At 41.7% G+C, this 21,682-nt stretch overlaps 1 protein-coding gene across 2 annotated transcripts in view; it reads left to right on the top strand.

The window, feature by feature from the left end:
- Positions 1 to 20,910, top strand: part of BTBD7 (BTB domain containing 7) — a 54,129-nt gene extending 33,219 nt beyond the window's left edge. Inside the window, exons 4-12 of one of the 2 annotated variants that reach the window (XM_063332615.1) lie at positions 2,898 to 3,106; positions 4,495 to 4,570; positions 6,857 to 7,017; positions 7,294 to 7,437; positions 7,671 to 7,784; positions 9,301 to 9,490; positions 12,997 to 13,175; positions 13,882 to 14,310; positions 15,930 to 20,910. In XM_063332615.1, coding sequence (XP_063188685.1) covers positions 2,898 to 3,106; positions 4,495 to 4,570; positions 6,857 to 7,017; positions 7,294 to 7,437; positions 7,671 to 7,784; positions 9,301 to 9,490; positions 12,997 to 13,175; positions 13,882 to 14,310; positions 15,930 to 16,745 — 2,318 coding nt within the window. In that variant the 3' untranslated portion in view covers positions 16,746 to 20,910. The remainder of the gene's footprint in view (positions 1 to 2,897; positions 3,107 to 4,494; positions 4,571 to 6,856; positions 7,018 to 7,293; positions 7,438 to 7,670; positions 7,785 to 9,300; positions 9,491 to 12,996; positions 13,176 to 13,881; positions 14,311 to 15,929) is intronic. The other variant, XM_063332617.1, reaches the window with a different exon arrangement.
- The last annotated feature ends 772 nt before the right edge of the window (positions 20,911 to 21,682 follow it).

The raw sequence follows: 21,682 nt of genomic DNA, 5'->3' as shown, positions 1-21,682 counted from the left end.
TTCTCTACATGCCAAGAAATTCAAAAAGTATGGTTCCTGATTGCCAGCATGGTCTTTCCTAATGCAACAAACTCAAAACATTGAATAGCTTCTAGACTTCAGTTCAGTGTCAAGATGAATTCTTATTACTTTTTTTTTTCTTGGCTCCAGTAGTTTGCATAAATTTAGGGGAAAGGTCTCCACCACAGAAAGAGTTAAATCAAGCCAACAATTTTGTAGTAAAAACTTTGCTTAATTCCACTTTTGCAAACTGTTGAACGCACTTAATTTGTCTTTAGTAGGTCTGTCAACTGCCTTGATAAGATCCCGAGCTATTAGCTGGCGTGCTAAATGCAGGCTCCAGCTATTGCTGTTTGGAAGGGCTGTGGAACTGCGTTTGAGAGAGAACTAGGGAAGCAGAAAGGACTTGTTTGTAGGCAGGACCTATTGGTATCCAGCAAAAGGAGTGGTGGAATAGCCTCATTTGTCCAAAATGTGATAGGCATCTTTCACTTCTTTAGACTCCAAGTTGAATCTCTGAAAGATAATAATGGTCACAGGAGCTTGCGGTAGAGCATGTTGGGACTCTACAAACAGATCTTGGAAAGATTGTTGCTGCCTGAATATTACAAAATAGTACTCATAGGAGAAAAATGCTCCATTCCACTGTGAAGAACAATATTGTGGCTATTAGACAACTGCTATTTTTGCCAAGTGGCTGATTGTTAAAGCAAAAAAAAAAAACTTCTGCCAAAAGAAAAGAATTGGTTTCCTTCCGTAGCTAGAATTGGGTTGACCCAATTTATTTAGATGTTCAGAAAACACTTCAGTTGTTACCTCGTGCTTACTTCGGAAGAAACACTTTTAATAATCCCACAGTTCTGACACATTGTGAAAATTACTTGGGAAAAGGAGTGTTTCATTTGCTAGGCATCCTAAATGAGCTTTTCACCTGATGGTGTCATATTATTAGTAGTTGTGCAATAATTGGAATTGAAAGAAGAATTGGATTTATCTGTTTCTATAAATCGCTGTTGCTCAGATTTTTGGAACTGCATTTCTCACAGAAATGTAACTTTCTGTCTTTGCAGGGGGCAGGTATCCTTATTGTTACAAAAATAGATATCGGGTATATTCCTGGAATTTGCTGCAAACGTTGTCATTAAGCATTGGCTGTATGTGTTATATTCACTGTAATTTTCAGAAATTTTAATGGCAGAATAGTGTTCTCATGACTAACATGCCAGCTTTTTTGTAGTGGTAAGTAGAAATACAACAGAAATACATTAATAGGACAGGTAAATTTATAGCCTGCCTCATATTTAAACTGATGCTTCCTAGTTCCTTCTTTTTTACCTTGCTGTTTAAAATCCCCTTTCAATGACTTTCAGTTCTAAGTAGTTCCTTTGGTAGATACCCTTCTACTTAAAGTAGCATGTTCGCTTGTTACTATGTACTGCCTAATAACTTATCCTTCACATAATTAGTTGCAACAGAAATGGAGTCAATGCTTATATTCTATATGCTGGCCTATGTAGAAAAGTAAGATTTTCTTTTAATTGCATTAATTGCTGCTGGTGTGTCTTACGTGTATGCAACCCGTTCAAAAGTATGTAGTGTCAGGAGAGCCTCTTTGATCTTTATCTTCACAAACATTGATTACCATGCTAAACACTTACTCAGCTTGGTCTGTAGAGATACAGTTCTCTAGAAAACTTTCAAAGTTCAGTTTTTAAATATCCTTGAAACTGAGAGGAAAATGATGATGTATTAAAAAAAAAGTAAAATAATTGCAGTGTAAGCATGCTGCTCTGAACCGTCCGGGGACCTCTCATGGGCATGAGCACAGCTGTAATTTTGTGGCTGTAGTGGGTTAAGGCTGGAATGTACAATTCTAGAATATAATTTTGTTTTTCCTTTAAATTGCTATCTTTATAGTACAAACAGAAGTTGTATTCTGTGTATATGTAAACCAGATGTACAAATGAAATCAGCAAAGTGCTATTGGAGATCTCGAGTTACCAACACTGTGGTACTGTCTGTCTTAACTCAGTAACCCCAAGTACCCATGTTCTCAGCCCTCCCACAGTACGTCTCCCCTCATTTCTTCCAAACATGCTCCGTCTCTCTTCAGGAGACTTTAAATATCCCCCACTTCTTCAGCAGACACGTGCTCTGTGAAAGAGTTAATCCTCACACAGCAGTGGGTAGGAGGAAACTATAGCAGACTGCCTGCGAGTCAGAATACCTGTCTCTTGGATGCTTCACTTTCTGCTTCCCTGTGGGAGGAGGTGCTCTTTCTCGGCACCCTCTGTGCCTTGCTTGATACCGAGACCAGGGTGGTGGCCTTAGAGCAACCAGCCGCTGCTTCCTGCCTTCGCTGTGAGTCAGAAAGTGATGCTTTGCTGCCCTCATCCTGTGCTAGGAGCTGAGTACCAACAGCATGTCACAGCTCTTATTTCTGCTCCTCTGCATGGTCCGTCTGAGAAAGGTCCATGGATGAAAATCCCACCTCTGTTACGGTTGATAGGCTTCTGTGAATCTTCTCTAAACAACAGTGACTCAAATTCAAATCTGCAAGTTCAAAATGTGTTAATGTGTATTAACCAAGAGAGGTTCTAGTAGGGCTGAAGTAGCTTTCCAGTTGTTCATCCAGGCATGCCGGCAGACGTGGTGTTTCGTGTGCCTTTAAAAGGTAAATGACTGCATAGTTGGCATCCTAAACCACAGTTAAAATTATTATACCTTTAGTCAGGATTTAATCCCGTTTGCAACCTTGGTCTGTAGGGCACTTCTGTTTTCACTCTCACTGGGGGTCGTATAACCCTTTATATTACAGATTGAGCCGTGTGTATTATTCCTTCAGGATCAAAGTGCCTCTGCAGCAACGTCATTGATTTTGTGCTTTTGTTTCCTAGGCTGTGAAGATATTATTGCTGAGAGCATCTCACTAGACACCTTAATTGCCATTCTGAAGTGGAGCTCTCAGCCCTACGGTTCCAAGTGGGTACATCGCCAAGCGCTACATTTCCTCTGTGAGGAGTTTACCCAGGTCATGACTTCAGACGTCTTCTATGAACTCAGCAAGGACCACCTACTCACAGCTATTCAGTCTGACTATTTACAGGTAACCTGCAATGCAGAATACAGCTGGTGCTGCTTGAAGCAGGGTATGTTATACCACTACTAGAAGTGCTTGGGAGTAGCTCATTTTACGTTGTAGGCAAGCGTGGGTTTGTATGCACACTCAGCGTTCCTTTACAAGATGTGAAAACTGAAATGAAGTAGTGATTAAGAAAACTATTCTGTTCCTGGCTTGTAACACAAGCCGAACTGGTGGCATATGCTGCTGCTTAGAAGCCTAATAATAGTTTAGAAATGTCTGCAAATTATTTTATATGAAGCATTTCTGAACCTAGTATTTGCCTTGCATGTTTAAGGGTTTTATAAAAATTATGTGGTGGTAGCAGTTTTGCTGTAACAACGTACATCCTAATTAGGGGCAGTGGGAGCTAATAAGCTAGTAATCATTCAGGAGGCTTAATTTATTTTTTGAGACACACATAAAAATACCTTTTCTTACAAGTATTGCAGAATTTCTTTTTTTTTGTGACTTTCCTTCAGTGACTGTGTGGTTTTAGGGAGAGGAAACTACTGACTAGTGGAAAGCTTGTGGATTTTTGCTGCTGTTTCTTTTCAGGAGAGACATTTTTGTAATGATCACCAGTCTTTTATAGCTTAAAGAAGATTGGTTTTGTTTGTGGTTTTTTTTTAATTGTTTCCATCCTAATCTTACCTTTTTTTTATATACAGCGTTTTTAAAGTGGGTTTTTTAAAAAAAGTTTTGTTTACTTTAGACGTTTCAGGAATTACAGTAACAGTACAGTTGATCTTCCACAAGAGTGTGTATTATGACTAAATTTCATACCCTAGTTGTTAAGAAATTAGGTAGATAACTTTTAAACTTTTTCAGTACATGATTTTTTCCTCTAAAAATGTTGAGTGGTTAGCACACGTATACAGGTATGAACAAAGCAAAGTTATTTTGTTTATAGCGTTACTGGAAATGTTCCCTTTGCCTAGATTATAACTTAGTTGGTTTAATTATTTTCATAGCTTTCCAGGCTGTGCAGATGCTGGATTTGTACTGTTAAACAAGAGATCTAAACACCTAGTGTTGGAACTGCCCCTTTTAATTAAATTTCATTCGAATTTAATACCTGTAAGTTTTCACAATAGACAAAGTTTTTCTTTCTATAGGAAAAAAAAAAAAATGTTTCCTTCTTCCTAGGGATTCAATAAGTGACGTGAATCTAGAAATCATGGTGGTGATACACCAGTAGTACTACCTTAAAATATTTGGAGCAAGTGGCGTAGCAGATTGTAAAGTACAAATACTTCGCTCTTGGTACAGTTGTGTTTCTTTATAGCTCTAAAAGACCTCTGTGTGTGATTTTTATTTTTTTTGGTGTGACATAAAGCATAGACAGATTGCTGACTTTCTCTTTCTACCAGGCAAGCGAACAAGATATTCTTAAATATCTGATTAAATGGGGAGAACACCAGTTGATGAAGAGAATAGCAGATCGAGGTAAGGATCTTTTAAACCACACAGTACTAAAACAAATAAACCGAAAAGTATGGATGTTCTTTTTTGTGGGTAATCTGTAACTTAAGGAAATTTAATCTACTTTGTTCATAGTATAGTCAAAACTAAGGAAATGTGGCTGGTAGGTTGGTTTGTGTTTTTGTTTGGTTTCTTTTTAAAAAAGCTTTTTGTTCTCAAAAAGAATGCAGGCATTCTGAGGGAGCTGGGATTGTTTAAGGCTCAAGAAGAAAAGACTTTGGGGGGAATCTTAGCAAAGTCTATAAATACCTAATGGCAGGAAGCAAAGAAGATAGAGCCACACTCTTCACTCAGCACCCAGGACAGGATGGGAGGCAGTAAGGCATTAACTGAAATACAGGAAATTCTGCTTAAATGCAAGAAACTGTGAAGATGGTCAGATACTGGAACAGGCCGCCTGGAGTAGTTATGGGGCCTCCATCCTCGGAGGTGTTCAAAACCTGACTGGACGTAGTTGTGGGCAACCTGTTCTCCCCTGCCGGGGGAGTGTGGGAGAAGGTTGTGGTTGTGGCTGGACCAGAGTTCTGGAGGTCCTTTCAACCTATATGACTGTCTCTCTCTTTTTTTTTTTTAAGTCTGGTTGATTTCCTGTTCTCTCAAAATTATTTTTCTTGTAACTAATTAATCAAATAAAAAAAACCCTGCAGTATCTTTTCTGTGTTCATGCAGGCTTCTCGCAGTAGTTTTATTCTTAGTTTACTGTATCAACCTTTTGCTTCATTTTGAGTACGTTTCTCCCACAGAAATCTGTGACAGTGAGAAAAAAGCCATCAAGTGGCATCAGTGTTTTTCCTAAAGTAGACATGAATCTATTTTTATTAGCTCAGATGCATATTATTGCTACAGTGGTAACTTCAAGGGCCATCTCACATGCGTTGGATGTGGGAAGTCGGTTAAATATGTATTTCCAAAAAAACAAATGCCAGGTAGCTTGTAGTTCATCCCCACCCATGCGGTGTCAATCAGGTAGTACAACAAGATGGACAGAAAGGGAAGAACTTGCCTGCGTAAAAACAGAGCGGTGCTGGTGTGGCTTCTGTCTTTGGAGGGCTGGCCACCTTTTTGAAGTCCACTGATATTGCCTGTGATACAGCTGCTTTTTCGTGGATGTGTTGTATGAAATGCAACAAAAAGTCAGTTAATATATGTGCTTTTAATGGCCCAAGGAAGTATTAACTATTTTCAAAACAAGCCTTTTTAAGTGTTTGTCTTAAGGCACATTGGAACATAATGGAGCCAGTTAAACAGTAGCAGCCCTGGACTGGGGGAGAAGCTGCTCGTTTGGAGTAATGGTGCAGCTTCCAGGTCTGTGGTGTTCATTAAGTAAACGTCTCATTTCTCTTTTCTGGGATCATCAGATAGTGTGATAAGCAAAAGCAGAAATAAGAGCTATGCCAAGTTTTGTCAGATTAGGGACAAATTTAGTCTAGTAATTTGGTCTGAATTCCTTGGTACCCTCCTGATTTTGCAGCTCTGAATAAGTGGTGGTGTCATTCAAATCCCAGAGGGTGTTAGAAATTGTAATGGGCTGTGGCCAAAGTGTGAGCTGCCTGTACTGAAGGGAGGCCGGGAGTGTTTGACAGGTTTCCTCAACGAGTGAAGTTTGTCAAATTCAGGTTGGGCACAATACCTAAAATACAGGTGAAGGTAGTTAACTGGAGAGGGAGAATGACCTGAGTGTGTCATATGTTGTCATTTTGCAATCTCTAGGAAGATACCCATTTGCACCAAACGTGAGTGTGGCCACGAGAGCAATTCAAATGGGCTTGACACAGTTGTTACAAAGGTGGGTTACACAAGGAGGCTGGAGTAGTATATCCCAGTGGACTCTTCAGGCCTTAATTTGTAGAAAATAAGTTTCTGAACGCTGCTGGGGAAAGGGAGTGGAGCTGCAGGAGTCCTTGGGGGGGACTCCTATCAGGGACATAAAAATGTTTTCATAGCATAGCTCTTGGTAGAGCTTTATAAACTACACCAAACATGACTTTTATATTTTCTTCCTGGTTTATGCTTTGAAACTGACAGCTGTGCAAATGACCTATGCTTGTATAAACTGAACCTGTCTCTACGGATGCTTCATACCAGATTTTAAGGCATGAAATGCTTTTGTGGATCAATGCTGATAAGTACTGTTGATTTCAAATTAGAATTTTCGTTCCTTTTCTATAACATCCTATAATTCCTGTAACTCCTGCTTTCCTATTTAAACTTTCTGATGTAAACTTAGTTATTTCTTGTTCCTTCCAACAGAGCCGAATTTACTCAGTGGTACTGCTCACAGTGTGAACAAAAGAGGCGTGAAGAGGAGAGATCTTGACATTGAGGAGCTGCGAGAGATCCTGTCTCCACTTTTACCTTTTGTCCGCATTGAGCACATCTTACCCATGAATAGTGAAGTACTGAGCGATGCAGTAAGTCTCATACAAATACTGTGTCCGGGTTCTTTGTACTTCAGATTCTACAATTTTCAGGTTAATTTATTTTTTTTAAGGATTAGCTCCTAAAATGTTATCGCTCAGAGTAATACGTGTATAACACTTTTTGGTTAAATTTTCTGTTCTTTAAATCTATCAGAAGGCTGAAGAAAAATCAGTAGTGTAAGGATTCAGTGTAACAAATGCATTTCTTGCAAGTTTTTCCCACATTTATACCTAAAAAAACATAAAACCCTTTCTTGATTCTTAAAGATGAAGAGAGGCCTGATTAGTACTCCTCCTTCAGACATGCTACCAACATCAGAAGGTGGAAAGTCAAATGCCTGGCTGCGGCAAAAAAATGCTGGAATATATGTGCGGCCAAGACTGTTCTCGCCATATGTGGAGGAGGCTAAGGTAATAATCATTAAAACCACTTGACTGTTGTTAAATTGGAGTCATCAGGGGGTTCTGTAACAGGGAAAGATTTTGGTGTGTTTTGTCTCTCTTTGCATGTACTGGCCTAAAATACTAACATTTTCAATTTAACAAGACTTACAAGATTGATCATCAGGCTCAAGTCTCTAGAACTGGTCAGAAAAATTTCAACAAAATTTTTTTTTGTCGAAATTGAAATGTTTGCGAGACAGATCTTGATGAAATTCCACCGGAAACAAAGCAGCGTTCTGAGGGAAACCTCCCTGGTTTCCAGCCAGTTTGCCGGCCCAGCTCCTCGGCAGCCCTCCTGGCAGGCGGATGGCAAGGTGAGAGCCTGAGAGTCCCAGTTTGCAGCTAGTCAGCAACCTTGGTGCCAGGTCTTTCAGGCTCCCCAGCTCCCACCAGAGCTGGGTGGAGAACTCCTATTCCACTCAGCAGGGGACTCTGATATTTCAGCTTCTTGTTTGAATTGGAACGTAGCCAAAATTCTTTTGATCCTCTGCAAAATGGGATAAATATCTTGTGTCCAATTTGACTGAAGTCCTTCGTGTCCCGCTCAGGCAGTAGTTTCCCTATTTGATATTTGCATTAGTTCTGTCAAACTGAAGATCTTGTAGCATCTCTAGTGACATTCAGTGACAGGGTGGAGGTTGCTCTGTGTGGGGCAGGAACATGCCATATTCTGTTTGACAGAACGTGACCCTTGTAGGTCACTAACAAACGCCACTGCTTAAGGCAGCTCTGACTTAGGTCAAGAGCTCGTGAGCCCCAGCAGCGCAGGTGACTGCAGAACAAGAGGATCAGGTGAAGCCGTGCACATCCACATTGCCTACAAACTCTGAGCATTGCTCTGGTGAATTCAAAGCTTTTGCCCTGTGCTTAAGAAAGGAAATATTTTCTATGGGTGTGAGTTGTCGTTGACATCCTCTTTGAGGGGAGAAGTAAAACCGCTTGGCATTTTGCGCACAGAGGTTAGAGAGCACCAGGTGGCACTAGAGCAGCAAAGGAAGACTAGCCAGTTAAAATTTTATCTTTGTCTCTTGGATTGTTAAAACTAACAAAAATGTGTTAAAGAACTTGTGATAAAAGCTTTGACTCTTAGTTTTCAGATATATGGTATGGGAGTGCTCTAATAGTAATCTTAAAGGAAAAAGTGCATTATAAATTCCACACGCACACGCCCCCGTCAGGAATTCTACTTGTTTCCATTAGTTTCATATTAGGCTGTTAATATTTTTAAAAGCATCGTTAGCTGTTTTAACCTTAGAAGGGTTAAACTTATTATCTGGTAACTATACTCCTATTCATAGTTTAATTCTTGTGAAATGCAAAAATTGTGGATGAGTGATTTCTGATTATATTTTTAACTCCTCTGTTAGTCTCCCATTGTTCAAATTAAACCCATTTAATGTTAAATGACACTTTTAAAGGAGTATGTATAAATTCCTGTCTAGTCTTTTAAGACATCTGAAGGAAACAAGTTTCATTTTCAGACTAGTGCTTTCTACTGAAAGGCACAGAGAGTTGAGAGCTGTCAGCAGTAATTGAGACAGAGTCCAGAGGGTCTGGCCTCGAGAAGGTTACTTCTGATCTGACAGGTACAAAATAAACAAAACAACCTTCCCAAACTTTATTCACCTGCCTGCTCGTAGCTCTGAAACTCAACTCTGATCATGTCTGGAAAACGGAATAGAAAATGCAGTGGAAAAGCCAAATACTGTTTGGGACCTGGTTAACGGTTTAGACGCTGTTAGACTTGTGGCCTCGGGACCGCGTTTGCAGCCGGTCCCGCTGGGGGTGTGTGCAGTGCCTTCATGAGGGCTCTAATGGCTGTCGTTGCAGTCAGTACTGGATGAGATGATGGTGGAACAAACCGATCTCGTTCGTTTGCGGATGGTTCGAATGTCCAATGTGCCCGACACCCTTTACATGGTAAACAACGCGGTGCCGCAGTGCTGTCATATGATTACCCACCAGCAAGTTAGCACTAACCAGTCCAGTCCTCCTTCAGTTATAGCCAATGAGATCCCAGGTAAGGCTGTAGATCACTTGCAACACCGATTGATCTTGTGTGAGTGGGTGGGGGCTTGGGGCTGGGGAGAGTGAATGTGAATTATTGAATATTATGATTTTCTCAGAGAATGGTACTGCTCCATTTGGCCTTCTTCCCACCCAGTGGTAGTCCCTTTTGGTTTGGTCTACTCTGAAGACATTAACTATTTTTGGATGCCATAGTAAGTAGTTAGAAACTAAGCTACTGGAGGGGTTAGTATTTTAACCCACTTCAGATGAGCAATGTGGAAAACCTTGGACTGATTAAACTTGCTCTAGGACACTTGCTGGAGCCTGGCTCTCTGTTTCCAGAGTGGTTCTCTGTTTTCTCCAACCAGTTGTCTCATAGTCGTCTACCTTATAGGGCAGTCAGCTTAACTCAGTTTCAGAAAAATATTTGAAGTAGGTGCTCAAAACACACTTTTTTTTTTTCCTTGTTTTACCAAATCCACTTTAGCTTTGAAGTCAAACCAACTTGATTCCTTGTGTGGCAGAGTAAGTTTTCATGGGTGGAAGTAGATATGGCCTCTTGACTTTGAGATACTTGGTGTGATGTTCCCCATAGGCAAACCAGGGAAATACAGTCATAAAACTACTGTAATATATTTTGTTGCTTACGCATTTGATCTTTTGGTGTTGAACTGGAAGAAGGTATCTGGTGGGATTCACAAAACATCTAGGTCTTCCCACCTTTCCCCAGCCCTATTAATACTCAATGTGCATAGAGAATACACTGGCAGAACTTGTGGCTGATGACAAGTTGGGAGGATCGTTGGATGTCTTGGAGCGCAGGATTAGATACCTAAATGACCAAGATTAAATTTAAATTCAGTGAAGAAAGTGGGAAACATTGTGCTCATGTAGGTGTAGCCAGCTGTGTGCGAACAGGATGGCTAAGGGAAGCTCCATGGAGAAAAGGCTGAAAGTCAACATTAAACAATTCCGTAAAAAACAACCGTCATGCTAAAATGCAAAACCAAATATGCCACAAGACATGTGAAATAATTTGGTCTCAGATGGAGCACTGTGTTTAGCCCTTTAAATGGCCATACTGGACAAGGTCAAGGATTTGTCTGTCTAGTCTAGTATCCCTATCCCAGCAGTCACCAGAAGTGAGCGCATAAGGAAAGCGTAGCAGCAAAACCACATAAAATAATTTCCTGTAAAATTCTGTGTGCTTTTCAACCATTTGCAGCTCAGAGGTGTCCTATGGTGGATGGCGTTTCTGTGCAGTTAGTAATTTTAAATGCGTTTTTAACCCATGAGCTTATGCAGTCTTTCGTTAAACTCGCATAAACTTTTGGTATCCATTTTTAGATCAAAGTACCACATTTCAGTAGATACGGATCAGTTTGGGAGTGTGTAGAAAAGCAATAAAGATGACATGCCACCAAGGAAACGGTCATCTTCCTCCCTCCACCACTCCCCGTTCCCCATTTTATAAGCTCTTTGTTATAACAATTACGTCTCCTTTCAGTCAACTATGTTGAAAGGAAGCAGGTAAACTAATCTTACAGATGCTAGAACCAGGACAAAAATAATAACTTTAAATTGCTGCAAGAGAATTTAAATTGAGGTGTTAGGGAGATTTGAAACACTGTTTAGTTAAACACTGCAGTAAGTTTTCTAGGAAGATTTGTGAAATGGTTTTGATCTATTCATTTCTTGTGATTCAGGAAGAGACTTGATAAAGCTTAGAAGGAGCTTCTGAAAACTTCTGTAATTTTGGAAATTTATAGCTGGGGCATCTCAGCAGTACACTACAGTACTCAGACTCTTTCCCCTTCCCTCTTCAGAAAAGCACAGATATACTCACCACGAATTGAATGTAAAGTATTTCGTCATAAGATGTGACTTTCACAATGCTTTGCTTCATCTTAGTTTCCAAAGAAGTTGAGAAAAGAAACAGGTTCTCAAAGGTCTCCAATGTTTTGCAAAAGTTCTTCTGTTCTGAAAAAATCTGTCTCTGTGGGCAAGTGTGAGACACCTTAATCAATCTGAAACTCCACTACTGCGTAATTCTGTACAATTTAATCCATAGGAAGTATTGCCAGCCCTTTGATTTGAGCATGGGTGTGAGCTCTCAGCCTGGCCAGTAGTAGTTGGAGCACGGTTATTGTGTCCTGGTAACCTCCTGCTCTGCTTAATTCTGTAATTAAGCAAAAAAATTGATTTTTTTTTTTTTTTTTTTTTTTGGTCAACGCCTTGTGCTAGGAAGGGTAGATGAAGCCCAATTAATTTGAGGAGATTCAGGCATGTACCAAACCTGTAACTTGTAGAGGAATCCATCCCAAAGCACAGGTGGAGCGCAGGAGCTGGCTGGAGGGAGAGCTAGGCATCATCGCCTCCATGCCCTTTAGGCCAAGCACTTACAACAGAGGATTCTTTACCGCTTAGGTGTTCTCCATCTGGCACTTGCATCTTCCTTGTCCCTCCTGCCTGGGGACTATATTCGCATAAATGCTATTGGCGGCGTGTCTTGGTGCTCTTCTTACAAAATTATTGTAAAATGAGTTCAACCGCTGATGAAATCTGTTCTGCTTTGAGGCTGTAGTGTTCTACAGGTTGCCCTAGGTATTTTCCGGTTTGAATTAGAAATCCTGGAGCTGACTTGAAACAATTTTAATTTTTATATATGTAATCCCTCTTCCATGTGTGTCAGATGAATAATAGTTAAAAAAAAAAAAAAAAAAAACAAAACCCAAAAAACACCCAACCAGAAACAAATTTGAGTTTGAGAAGACAGCACTTTTTCATTAAAAACCAAGATGATTTTTATACCTATTAGTTTGGAGAACTGCTTCAAATTTCTCTAAAATCCTCTTTTTTTCAGTGTTAGCAAAATGCTGGTTGTAGCTAAACATCTGGCTGCTAAACTAGGATTTTTCAGAACAATTCCTTTGAAAAGTTCTTTTTGTTTTTTAATTATTTCAATATGCCTGCATAAACCAACATAATTTTTACAGGTTTATGTTGGCTTTCAGTTTGTGTAATTTTTTTAAAATGCTCTTTCTGTAGTTACATACTGGTATTATGGTTTTGTGATTACAGAATTCCACTGGAAGTCTGAAGTGTATGCCAAAAAAATCAATGAATTCTTGGCCTGTAGAATTCACGAGGGAACAGTCAGTTGCTATTTAAGCTATCCTGCCCCCACCTCAAATCATAAAATTCCTGCATCATAAGGGGTTTACAAAGAAGGCTGTATTTGTGGCTCGCTCGAGCAGAAGCTGGAAAATGGTGTATGTCTCGACCATTTGTGTGATACGTGTGTTATCCCATGGGCATTAATGATGCTTCAAGGAACATATAAATCCAACTGTTCTTGGCAGGATGCTGCTTCAAAAAAAAAAAAAGCCAAGTCAGCCTGATGTTAGATTTTTTTTTCCTTCAGAATTAAATCTAACCATTGCAATCAAACTTACTGTCTCCCAGTTCAAAAAGTAATCTCTGTTATCCCCATTCCGTGGTCTCTTACCCCTCCAGTTCCCAATCTCCTCGTTGTGAAAGAGATGATCAAGCGGCTGCAGGAGCTGCGTCACACGGAGCAGGTGCAACGAGCATACGCTCTCAATTGCGGAGAAGGTGCCACAGTCAGTTACGAGATTCAGATTCGTGTGCTGCGGGAATTCGGACTCTCTGATGCTGCTGCTGAACTTCTGCAGGTATGAAGAATTGCTGGGTGAGACCCCAAATGCTTCGATTCTGTTCTGCGTGAATTGGCTTGGATTGTAATCTGCAGTAAGAGAACTACCTTCTGTGTGCACGTGCAGGTGCAAAAATGCTTGGAAATGCCTGTATAACTTTAAAAGTGTCCAAGTGCCAACTACAATGAGACTGTTGCATTTGATGTGTGTGATTTTGTAAATGTGTCAGTGCAAGGTATAAATACTTTTTCTCAAGAAATATTTTTCTCAAGAAAAATATTCAGGATGCTCTTACTGCCACAGATTTTGGGGACAAAAAAAAAATCTCCTGAAGAGGCAGTTGATGAGAATAGTCAAACCATAACTAGAAATCTAGATTATTAATTATTCTTGAATCGGAGAGGAGAAGAAGTTCTAACTAGTACAGTAAATCTGCATAATCCATATTAGGACTGGGAAACTGGAAATCCCGCTTCTGTCTGTACGCTGCTGTTTAAAGCAAATGCATTTGTTTCTCAACTTATTCACACAGTGCATTTGGTGCTTCTTGTTTTGTTTTTATTCTGTGGTAGCTGTAATCACCTGGAGTGTCAGTGAGGCTTCAGGTGGCACAACTAGCCTGTTACAGTACTGGCAGATTTCTAGTTCCAGTGTGTGTTAGTTTAGGAGACTTTTCTAGATAATTTCCTACTTTTTGTTATATGCTGGGTGTTTTCCTTTGCAGAATCCTCACAAATTCTTTCCTGATGAGCGATTTGGGGACGAGAGCCCGCTCCTGACGATGAGGCAGCCTGGACGATGTCGCGTTAACAGCACTCCCACTGCGGAAACCATGTTTACAGAACTGGACTCTTTTGTGGCCTTCCATCCACCATTGCCCCCTCCTCCACCGCCATACCACCCACCAGCAACTCCTATTCATAACCAGTTCAAAGTGGGCTGGAAACAAAGGGTGCCAAGTCAACATCCCTCCCGTTCCTTTTCTTACCCGTGCAATCACTCACTGTTCCACTCCCGAACGGCTCCCAAAGCCGCGCCACCCGTCTACTTGCCCAGTGTTAAAGCAGCACCCCCCGATTGCACTAACACTACAGGTCTGGGGAGACAAACGGTGGCGGCAGCAGCGGCAGTGATGGCAGCCGAGAAGCAAGTGGTAAGTATTGATTTCTCCTCCCTATCCCTGGCTGCTCAAAGTAGCTTGTGGAGAGGCGCTGGAGAGAAATAACTTGGCTTGGTTAAATAGGAGTGTCTTTGGTGAGAAGAATTTTCTGCCAAACTAGCTGTCAGCATTTTGCATCTGAAAGGCATGCCCTGATCCCTAGGAGAATGGATCTTCCAGGGGCAGGAGTGTTTTGGAGGGACAAGTGAATCTTCTGAAATAACATAGTTTGCTCTACATTAAAACAAAGTGTAAGTCAACTTGAGCAGTGGACGGCATGCTAGAATTCACGGGTAGAAATTGTGATGCCATTTGGGCTACTCACAGGTAAGCAGTCCTGAAGTAAACAGGGGTGTAAAAGGGAACCTGCGGAGAACGTGAAGGCCTTACAGCTGTGGAAAAGATTTTTAAAAGGAATAGGCCAGTAGAAATCAGTAATTGCAAATACAAAAGGGTTCATTATAGCATTTAAAAACAAACATTATAGTTGCTAAAGTACAGCATGATGCAATGAAAGCAATGAACTATAACGTACTGGACAAAGACCGAGCTTTGTGAAGTACATGAAATGCTAAATAAAGAGTTTGGTAACTTTTGCAGTGAAAAAACTTTCAGTGCACAGTTATGTCATGCTGAAAACCTGCTCTTTAGATGCGGATTTCACATGGAGTTCTGAATGGAAACAGGGATATATATATAAAAAAAGAGGGGGAGATATATATATAAAAAAAAGAGGGGGTTATATATATATTAAAAAAATATAATTTTTTTAATATATTTTATTTATATATATTTATATATTATTCATATCCCCCTTTATATCTATATAAAAATAATATATAAATTATATAAATTTATAAATAAATATATAAAAATATATAAATATATAAAAATAATATATAAATATATAAGATGCTAGATGATGGCTAGATGATCTCTAGAGGGACTCTCTAGAGTCCCTTCCAACTCTGAAGATTCCGTGATTCCGTCTGTGTGGAAGAGTGTAATACGCCTGTCTCATTGCAGGATTGCTTATAGGTGTAGGGGAGAAAAATGCCAGGCAACAGCTCCTGTGGGCTTTGTGGATCCAGTCAGCCCCTGGAACTGGTGCTCCCCGCAAGCCCCGAGGCTGTCGTGTGTGCACTCACATGGGCCTGCAATTAACTTACTTTAAAATATGAAATGCAGGCAGAAGGGTTGCATTTCTGTAGTGATGAAATACACATTGGGTGGCTTCCCTGCACTGGAATTCTGTGCTGTAAGGAACCGTGGAAGCTCTGCACCCAGTACCTTGTTGAGTTTGATAATTGCAGGTGGCTTAAAGCAGACTTACCTTTGGGGAGTTTCTCAGTACATTTACTGCGTATTCAACACCAGACGCGTTTGAGAAGGAGCTCTTATTGTGGCACAACAGCTTCATGAAGGAAAGAAGTTGTCTTAAGCTAGCAGGAAGATGAAGGTTGGGGGATTACTTGTGTTCTTTAAACAGTGTAGGTTGGTCTAGGCAAAGGTGGATAAGAAAAATGCCATTTTGAATTACAAAACGTGTCTTAAATACAGTTTGTGTTTAGCTTTTGTGTTGTTTCCACGGACCAATTTCTTTTCTTTTCCAGTGTACTCAGCCCTTGCTAAATGAACTGATGCCAGATATCGCAATGGGTGTGTCAGCAATGTCTTTAAAAGACAGAAGATTACCAGAGCTCACGGTCGACACAGAATTAAGCCAGACGGTTACAGAGGTAGGGCCCGGTCCCCCCCAGCACATTTCATGTATTCAGAACAGACACGTGCCCACTTCTCGAAAGAAACATGCAATAGAGCAAAAAATAGATGCTCGTGAAAATCAGCAGGAATACCCTGACTTCTATGACTTCTCTAATGCTGCATGCAGACCCTCTACTCCAGCACCCAACAGGCACAGTCCTTCACCTTCGCAAGGTATCTATTTTGGCCCGGATTTGTATAGCCACAGTAAGGCATCACCAAGTGGCTTAAAGTCAGCCTATCTACCTTCCCAGATATCTCCTAAAAAGCAAGAGGACTCTAGGCGCGAATACCTGCTCTCCCAAGACGGGCATCAACACAGACAAAAGAATGAGCCAATACACCTCGATGTCTTAGAACAACCTCCCCAGCGACTGGACTTGGCACTGGCCACCCAGGAAAACGCTGGTAACGGTGCAGTTCACGTCAGGGGAAGAACAAAAATGGAAACGGATTTAACCTACGGGCTAACCTCCAACAGACCTTCACTCTCTGCGTACGCCTCTGAAATGCAAGAAGAGAGACCCAGCAGGAGACTGGCGGACGATGAGCCGTTGGAACACGGAGCACAGAGAAGCGCGGATTTGGAAAGGGAAGATGCAGTAAGCAGGGGAAGGAGGTCTCCGAACAAACCCGACTTCCTGTATAAAAAATCTGCCCTATGAAAGCAACCTCCACTATTTCTCCGTGCCTAAGAGTTGTCAACATCCCGTTCTCCGCAACTTCTGGCCTGACTTCGGTCAGACAAGTTCGTTCATGCCAGCAGATGAATTTGGCTTCGCTCACTTCTTTTGTACATATATTGCTTTATTAGAGACAGCATGTTATCAGTTTGGTTTTGATGCTGCTTCTGGTTTAATTTTGTGGGAAACTTTTTTGGAGCAAATTTAATTAAGCCTTTTGGGGAGAAAGGAAAAAAAAAAAAAAGCTGGTACCTTTTTTCTACAACCTGGTAGCCTTTTGCACCTGTACATCTATTTTAGTGTATTAGTTTTGTACTAATATGTTAAACTTTATTGTCACATTTAAAGGACTGTATTTTCATACTTTTGCATTTTCCCTGTCACCTGCCAATTCCCTGTGTGCATTGGGTTGCACATTATGAAATGTATTTTCTTATGAGATAGTAACAATGCGTTTATTTTTTAATTATAGGAATTCCAAAGAACAGCACATCAAAATACTACACTTTTGGTTAGATTTTTTTTTTGGTTTGTTTGTTTAGATCTGAAATCTTCCTGATTTTTACAACTACAGCAAGAATCCAGTCTAATGTTTTGTTTGAAAAGTTCTGGCAGCTGGTTTTATCCTTCTATAGCAAGCCCACTTCAAGAATCGTATTTGGGTTTTTAAGAATCCAGGGGGATATTTAGGAGTCCAAATTCCAGTGAAATTCCCTGGGATCTGACAGTCTGGTTTTCTGTTTGCCTTCTGGTTCAGCTGTGACCGTGGAGAACTCTGTGATCACCCAGAAGCACTGACTAGACAGACTAGAATCGCTCATTTGCCCATGCAGAAAGAAATCTAGAAATACTGTAAAAATGATGGTAATAACTTGTTCTTCCAGCTACCCGTATGCGGGCGTAAGTGAAGACGGGAGTTGCGGATTCCTGCTGAATCCTGGAGTGTCGGGAGGACCAGGCATAGTGTCTTCGCTGTTGCCTGCAGGGTGACCCTCTGCGGGGGGGTTCCCTGTCCCGCCGAGGTGACTCCGCTCTTTGCCTCGCTGTCTCCTGCCTACGCTTACAAAAGGGCTTCACTCTCAGTGGCGGCGCTCGGTGTCCCTCACCCCATCCGAAGCGTTGCCGACTTGGTGACCTCGGCTGCTCCGTGAACAAACTCAAAGCGAAGAGTAACTGCTCTGGCATCATGAAATGTGCGAAGCTTTAGCACTCTTAAATTACACTTCTGTTTCCCAACTTGGCTTTTTTATTTTTTTCAAAGCACAGAAATGAGCTTCATCAATTAACGTGATACGAAGAGGGAATGATCATCATCCGGGCTGGCTCCCTGCTGCGGGCTGGGGTTAAGCAATGCGCCGGGTGTAACGGTTATAGTTGTTCGGTGGATCCTTGATTCTTCCCATGGAGTTTTTACCACAGACTCATTGCATTTCGGATAGGGATCCCGATGTCACTGCAGTGTAGTGATTACTGGTAAAGGCCTGTTTGGGTTTTTTTTAATTAAATACAGTTCCTAGAATGAAGAATTTCCCTGTAGCAGAAAACTTTAATCCCAAGTGTGACCTAAGGACTACTTTAAGGTCAGGTGGAGTTGTTTCTTGCAGTTCAAAGTGCTTAATTCTATTTAAACAGAAATCTTGCTGCGACTTCTAGTTGGCGGCAGGTTCTGACCTAACCCTTTTCATTAAGGTATGCGAGGCCTGGTAACAACACCACCGTGTTATTGAAATCCATGGAATACTGCGTTTCCAAACTACCAAATAGCTTCTACATAAGTGAAGATAGAGGTGTTTGAACCAAAAAAATCCTCCTGTCTCCTGCATACGTATCTGTAGGCCTCCTGCGACAGCCCTGCAGATGCTCCTTTCGAGATGCAGCCATGGAAGGCGCGGTGTGGGGCTGGAGGAGAGACTTAGCTGGACTGCGCAGGTGATGGGTCTCGTGCGTGAGGGGAGATGTTCAGGGGTGTGGGTTTTTCCCCTCTGTCAGCCTTTTTAATCTAGATTTTCTTTTTTTGAGCATGGTCAAGACACTTGGTGGCCCCGGCCTCACCAGCTCGTAGGTCGTGTTTCCGTGGGGCTGCAGTGTAGGACGTTGGTAAGCGCGAGGAGGTGGCGGTGGGGGGACGGAGCTGCTGCAGGTTCAGGGACTGGGGGCGGCTGGGTTGCCTCTGGAGGTTTGGGCACGGCGCTGTCTGACTGCGGAGCCTCCGCGCTCGCCAGCGCTAGAAGCGTTAACTCATCCCACACAAAACCCCTGAAATACAGGGCTTTGTCATAATTATGTTGGTAGCTTAATTACTAAAAAGTCATAGCTGCCCTCAGAAGACTTCCTATTCCGATAATTTATTTTTACCTAAAATCATTAGATGTACTTTGAGAAAAGCATTTTAGTTTCCGTAGCTCGCTGTGGCACTGTGTGCCTGGACAGAGATGGGGCTGAAATCGACAGATGTAGCTTTTTAAGCTTGGAATTTGTGGGGACGTGGCTGATGAAGACTGAGGAGTTTCGAGGTTATGGCTTGAGGGAAATGGTGAAATGCTCTTTAGCTTCCGAATAAGCTGGTGAGAAATGCCTCTGGCGGGGGCGGGATGTGGCTGCATTTTAGAATACGGAATTGCTTCTGGAGTCTTAGAAGCTGAGCAGTATTAAAAAAGAGAATAAAGTGTTTAAAAGTAGGTGCAAAACAAAAGACAAGTCCTTCTGAGGCCACAGAGACAATCAGGCCGTGTAGACAATCTGCGTTTTCACTTGTATCTTTTGAGTTGGGAAGAAGATGGTGGGTTACGGCAGCTGATTCTTAGTGGAAAAGAAGGATTTGTCAAATTACTGGAACCATATTTTTTGTACTCCGGTGTAGGATTTCCTGCCTGGTTGGATGTGCGGGGGGAGGGGAGAGGGACTGTGTTTATTCTTCTTCACAGAAGCATTACTGGGAAGCTGGTGCTCGTCCCGTGTCCCGCTGGCAGCGTGCATGTACCTGTGCTACCCGCTGCAGCTTCTTCCCTGCCTCCTGACACTTCTGGTGCAGAAGCTCCTTGTTTACATGAAGCACTTTCTGATTAGGCTGGAAACTGACATCTTTTCCTCCTGTAAATGTGATGGGAGATAACAGATTACTGATGATCTTTGAGCTTGAGGAGAGAGGTATGAACATGAAGTTTTCTTGGATGAGGAAGACTCGTGCTCCTCCTTCCATTCAAGAGAGAGCTCAGACTTTCATTTAGTGAGCAACATGCAAAAACTTCCTATTCCCCTTTCCCTGACCCCCCTCCTGTTCTCCTTAATATATGAATAACTTAATTCCTGAAACAGATTCTTCCTTTGAAATGTTTTGTTGTTCCACAGAGTTACTGTAGCTGTGTGTTAATGACTGCTGTGTCGATTGGCAGTTCCTTGTTGTATTTTTCTTGTTGTTGAGGAGTTTTGTTTCTGAAAGTTAAGGCTGTGGCCACCCGTACTTGTACGCCTTGGGTTTTGGTCCTGGAATGTCCCAAATGTTTGTCTTATGCGTTACTTTGGTTTGGGTTTGGTGGGGGTTTTTTTGGCATTCTTTGGGGGGTTGGTTGTTTGGAAAGAATAACTCGTGCTGTTTGAGGCACTGTTCTCGCTTCTAATAACGGTATGCTTGGATGGCAGAGGCGGTGCCGAGCTCTGCCCAACGCAGGGAATGGTTGAGAGATAAATTCTAAAACCGTATTTGGGGTTTCTGTAATTATCTGTACTGCCAGAAGGTCGCCCTGCCTTCGGCAGCGTTACGGTTCTGTTTCTTGTCCTTGTGTTGTTACTGGTATAAAGTCAAGTGCCTTCAATGCTAAAGGCTCAGAAAACTTTCTTAAACTGACTTCATGTCCTATGCAAGTGTTTTTTCTACAACCTGCATAACCAGTACTTTGTAAAACTTGTTTACGCTTCAATTGTACATAGTGTTTTTTAAAAAAAAAAATAGTATTTTTATTTAGGTACCTCCAAACTTGAATTCTAGTCTTGTGTGATGCATTGTAAAACAATACATTTCTCTTTTGAGTACCATTACAGTTGTAAAAAGGTTTTCACTGGTTCTATTTTTCTACTGTTGCTGAGAAGCATGTAACACTGACTTTATCCTACGTATAGTTGGCATTTCAAATAAATGGCTTGTATAGAATGTACTTGTGCGACGTCTTCCTTTGAACCAGGGCCTGCAGCAGCACCGGCTGGTGGAACCCACTGAGCCCTCTCACTCCAAACCGTGAGGTGCCCTCTAACAGTAAAAGGCTCTTAAAACTGTCAAGGTTTGTTCCTTCTGGGGGGGAAAAAAGTGCACAATAAACACTTTGACCACCAAGGCTCTGATACAAACCAGTGGAAGAAAAAAAAAAAAAAAAGGAATTCAAAATTAGCAGCACTGTTCAAGCAGCTTGTTAAAAAGGAAAAGCACTTCAGTGACATAGTTCAGTGAGTTCTTCTGGCTAGAGCTTAACTGGGGGAGACCATTCGCTATTAAAGGCAATAGGGTTGCTCGGAGTCAGGGTGGAGATGGAGCCCTTGGTGGAGGAAGTGTTTATTTTCTCAGCGGCGCAGCCAGACAAAGCTGCTCATTAAGTACCCGGCCTCCGCTCCCCCCATCAGCCGAACACTCATTCAAATCTCTTCCACAGAAACAAGTGCTTCGCTACTTCAAAGAGGTGGCTGAAGCTCAGAAGTGCCGTCCAGCAGCAGAAAATCAAATCGGGACTAGTCTGGCTTTGATGTACGACAGAAAAACGGGGGGGGGGGGGTGTGTCCTGGCATCAAGTAAGGGGGGGGGCCGGAGAGAACTGTGTGGTCTTAAAAGTTTACTGACACCTTCATTCCCACAGCCAGGGACAGTTTTAGGAGCAACTTCCTGAACCAGACAAATTTAACGCTTCTTGTTAGAGGCTTTCTGTTCATTTTGC

The sequence above is a fragment of the Chroicocephalus ridibundus genome, chromosome 4 (genome assembly GCF_963924245.1).
Source record: "Chroicocephalus ridibundus chromosome 4, bChrRid1.1, whole genome shotgun sequence".
Taxonomy (NCBI): Eukaryota; Metazoa; Chordata; class Aves; order Charadriiformes; family Laridae; genus Chroicocephalus; species Chroicocephalus ridibundus.
This window is presented reverse-complemented; position numbering and strand designations above follow the sequence as displayed.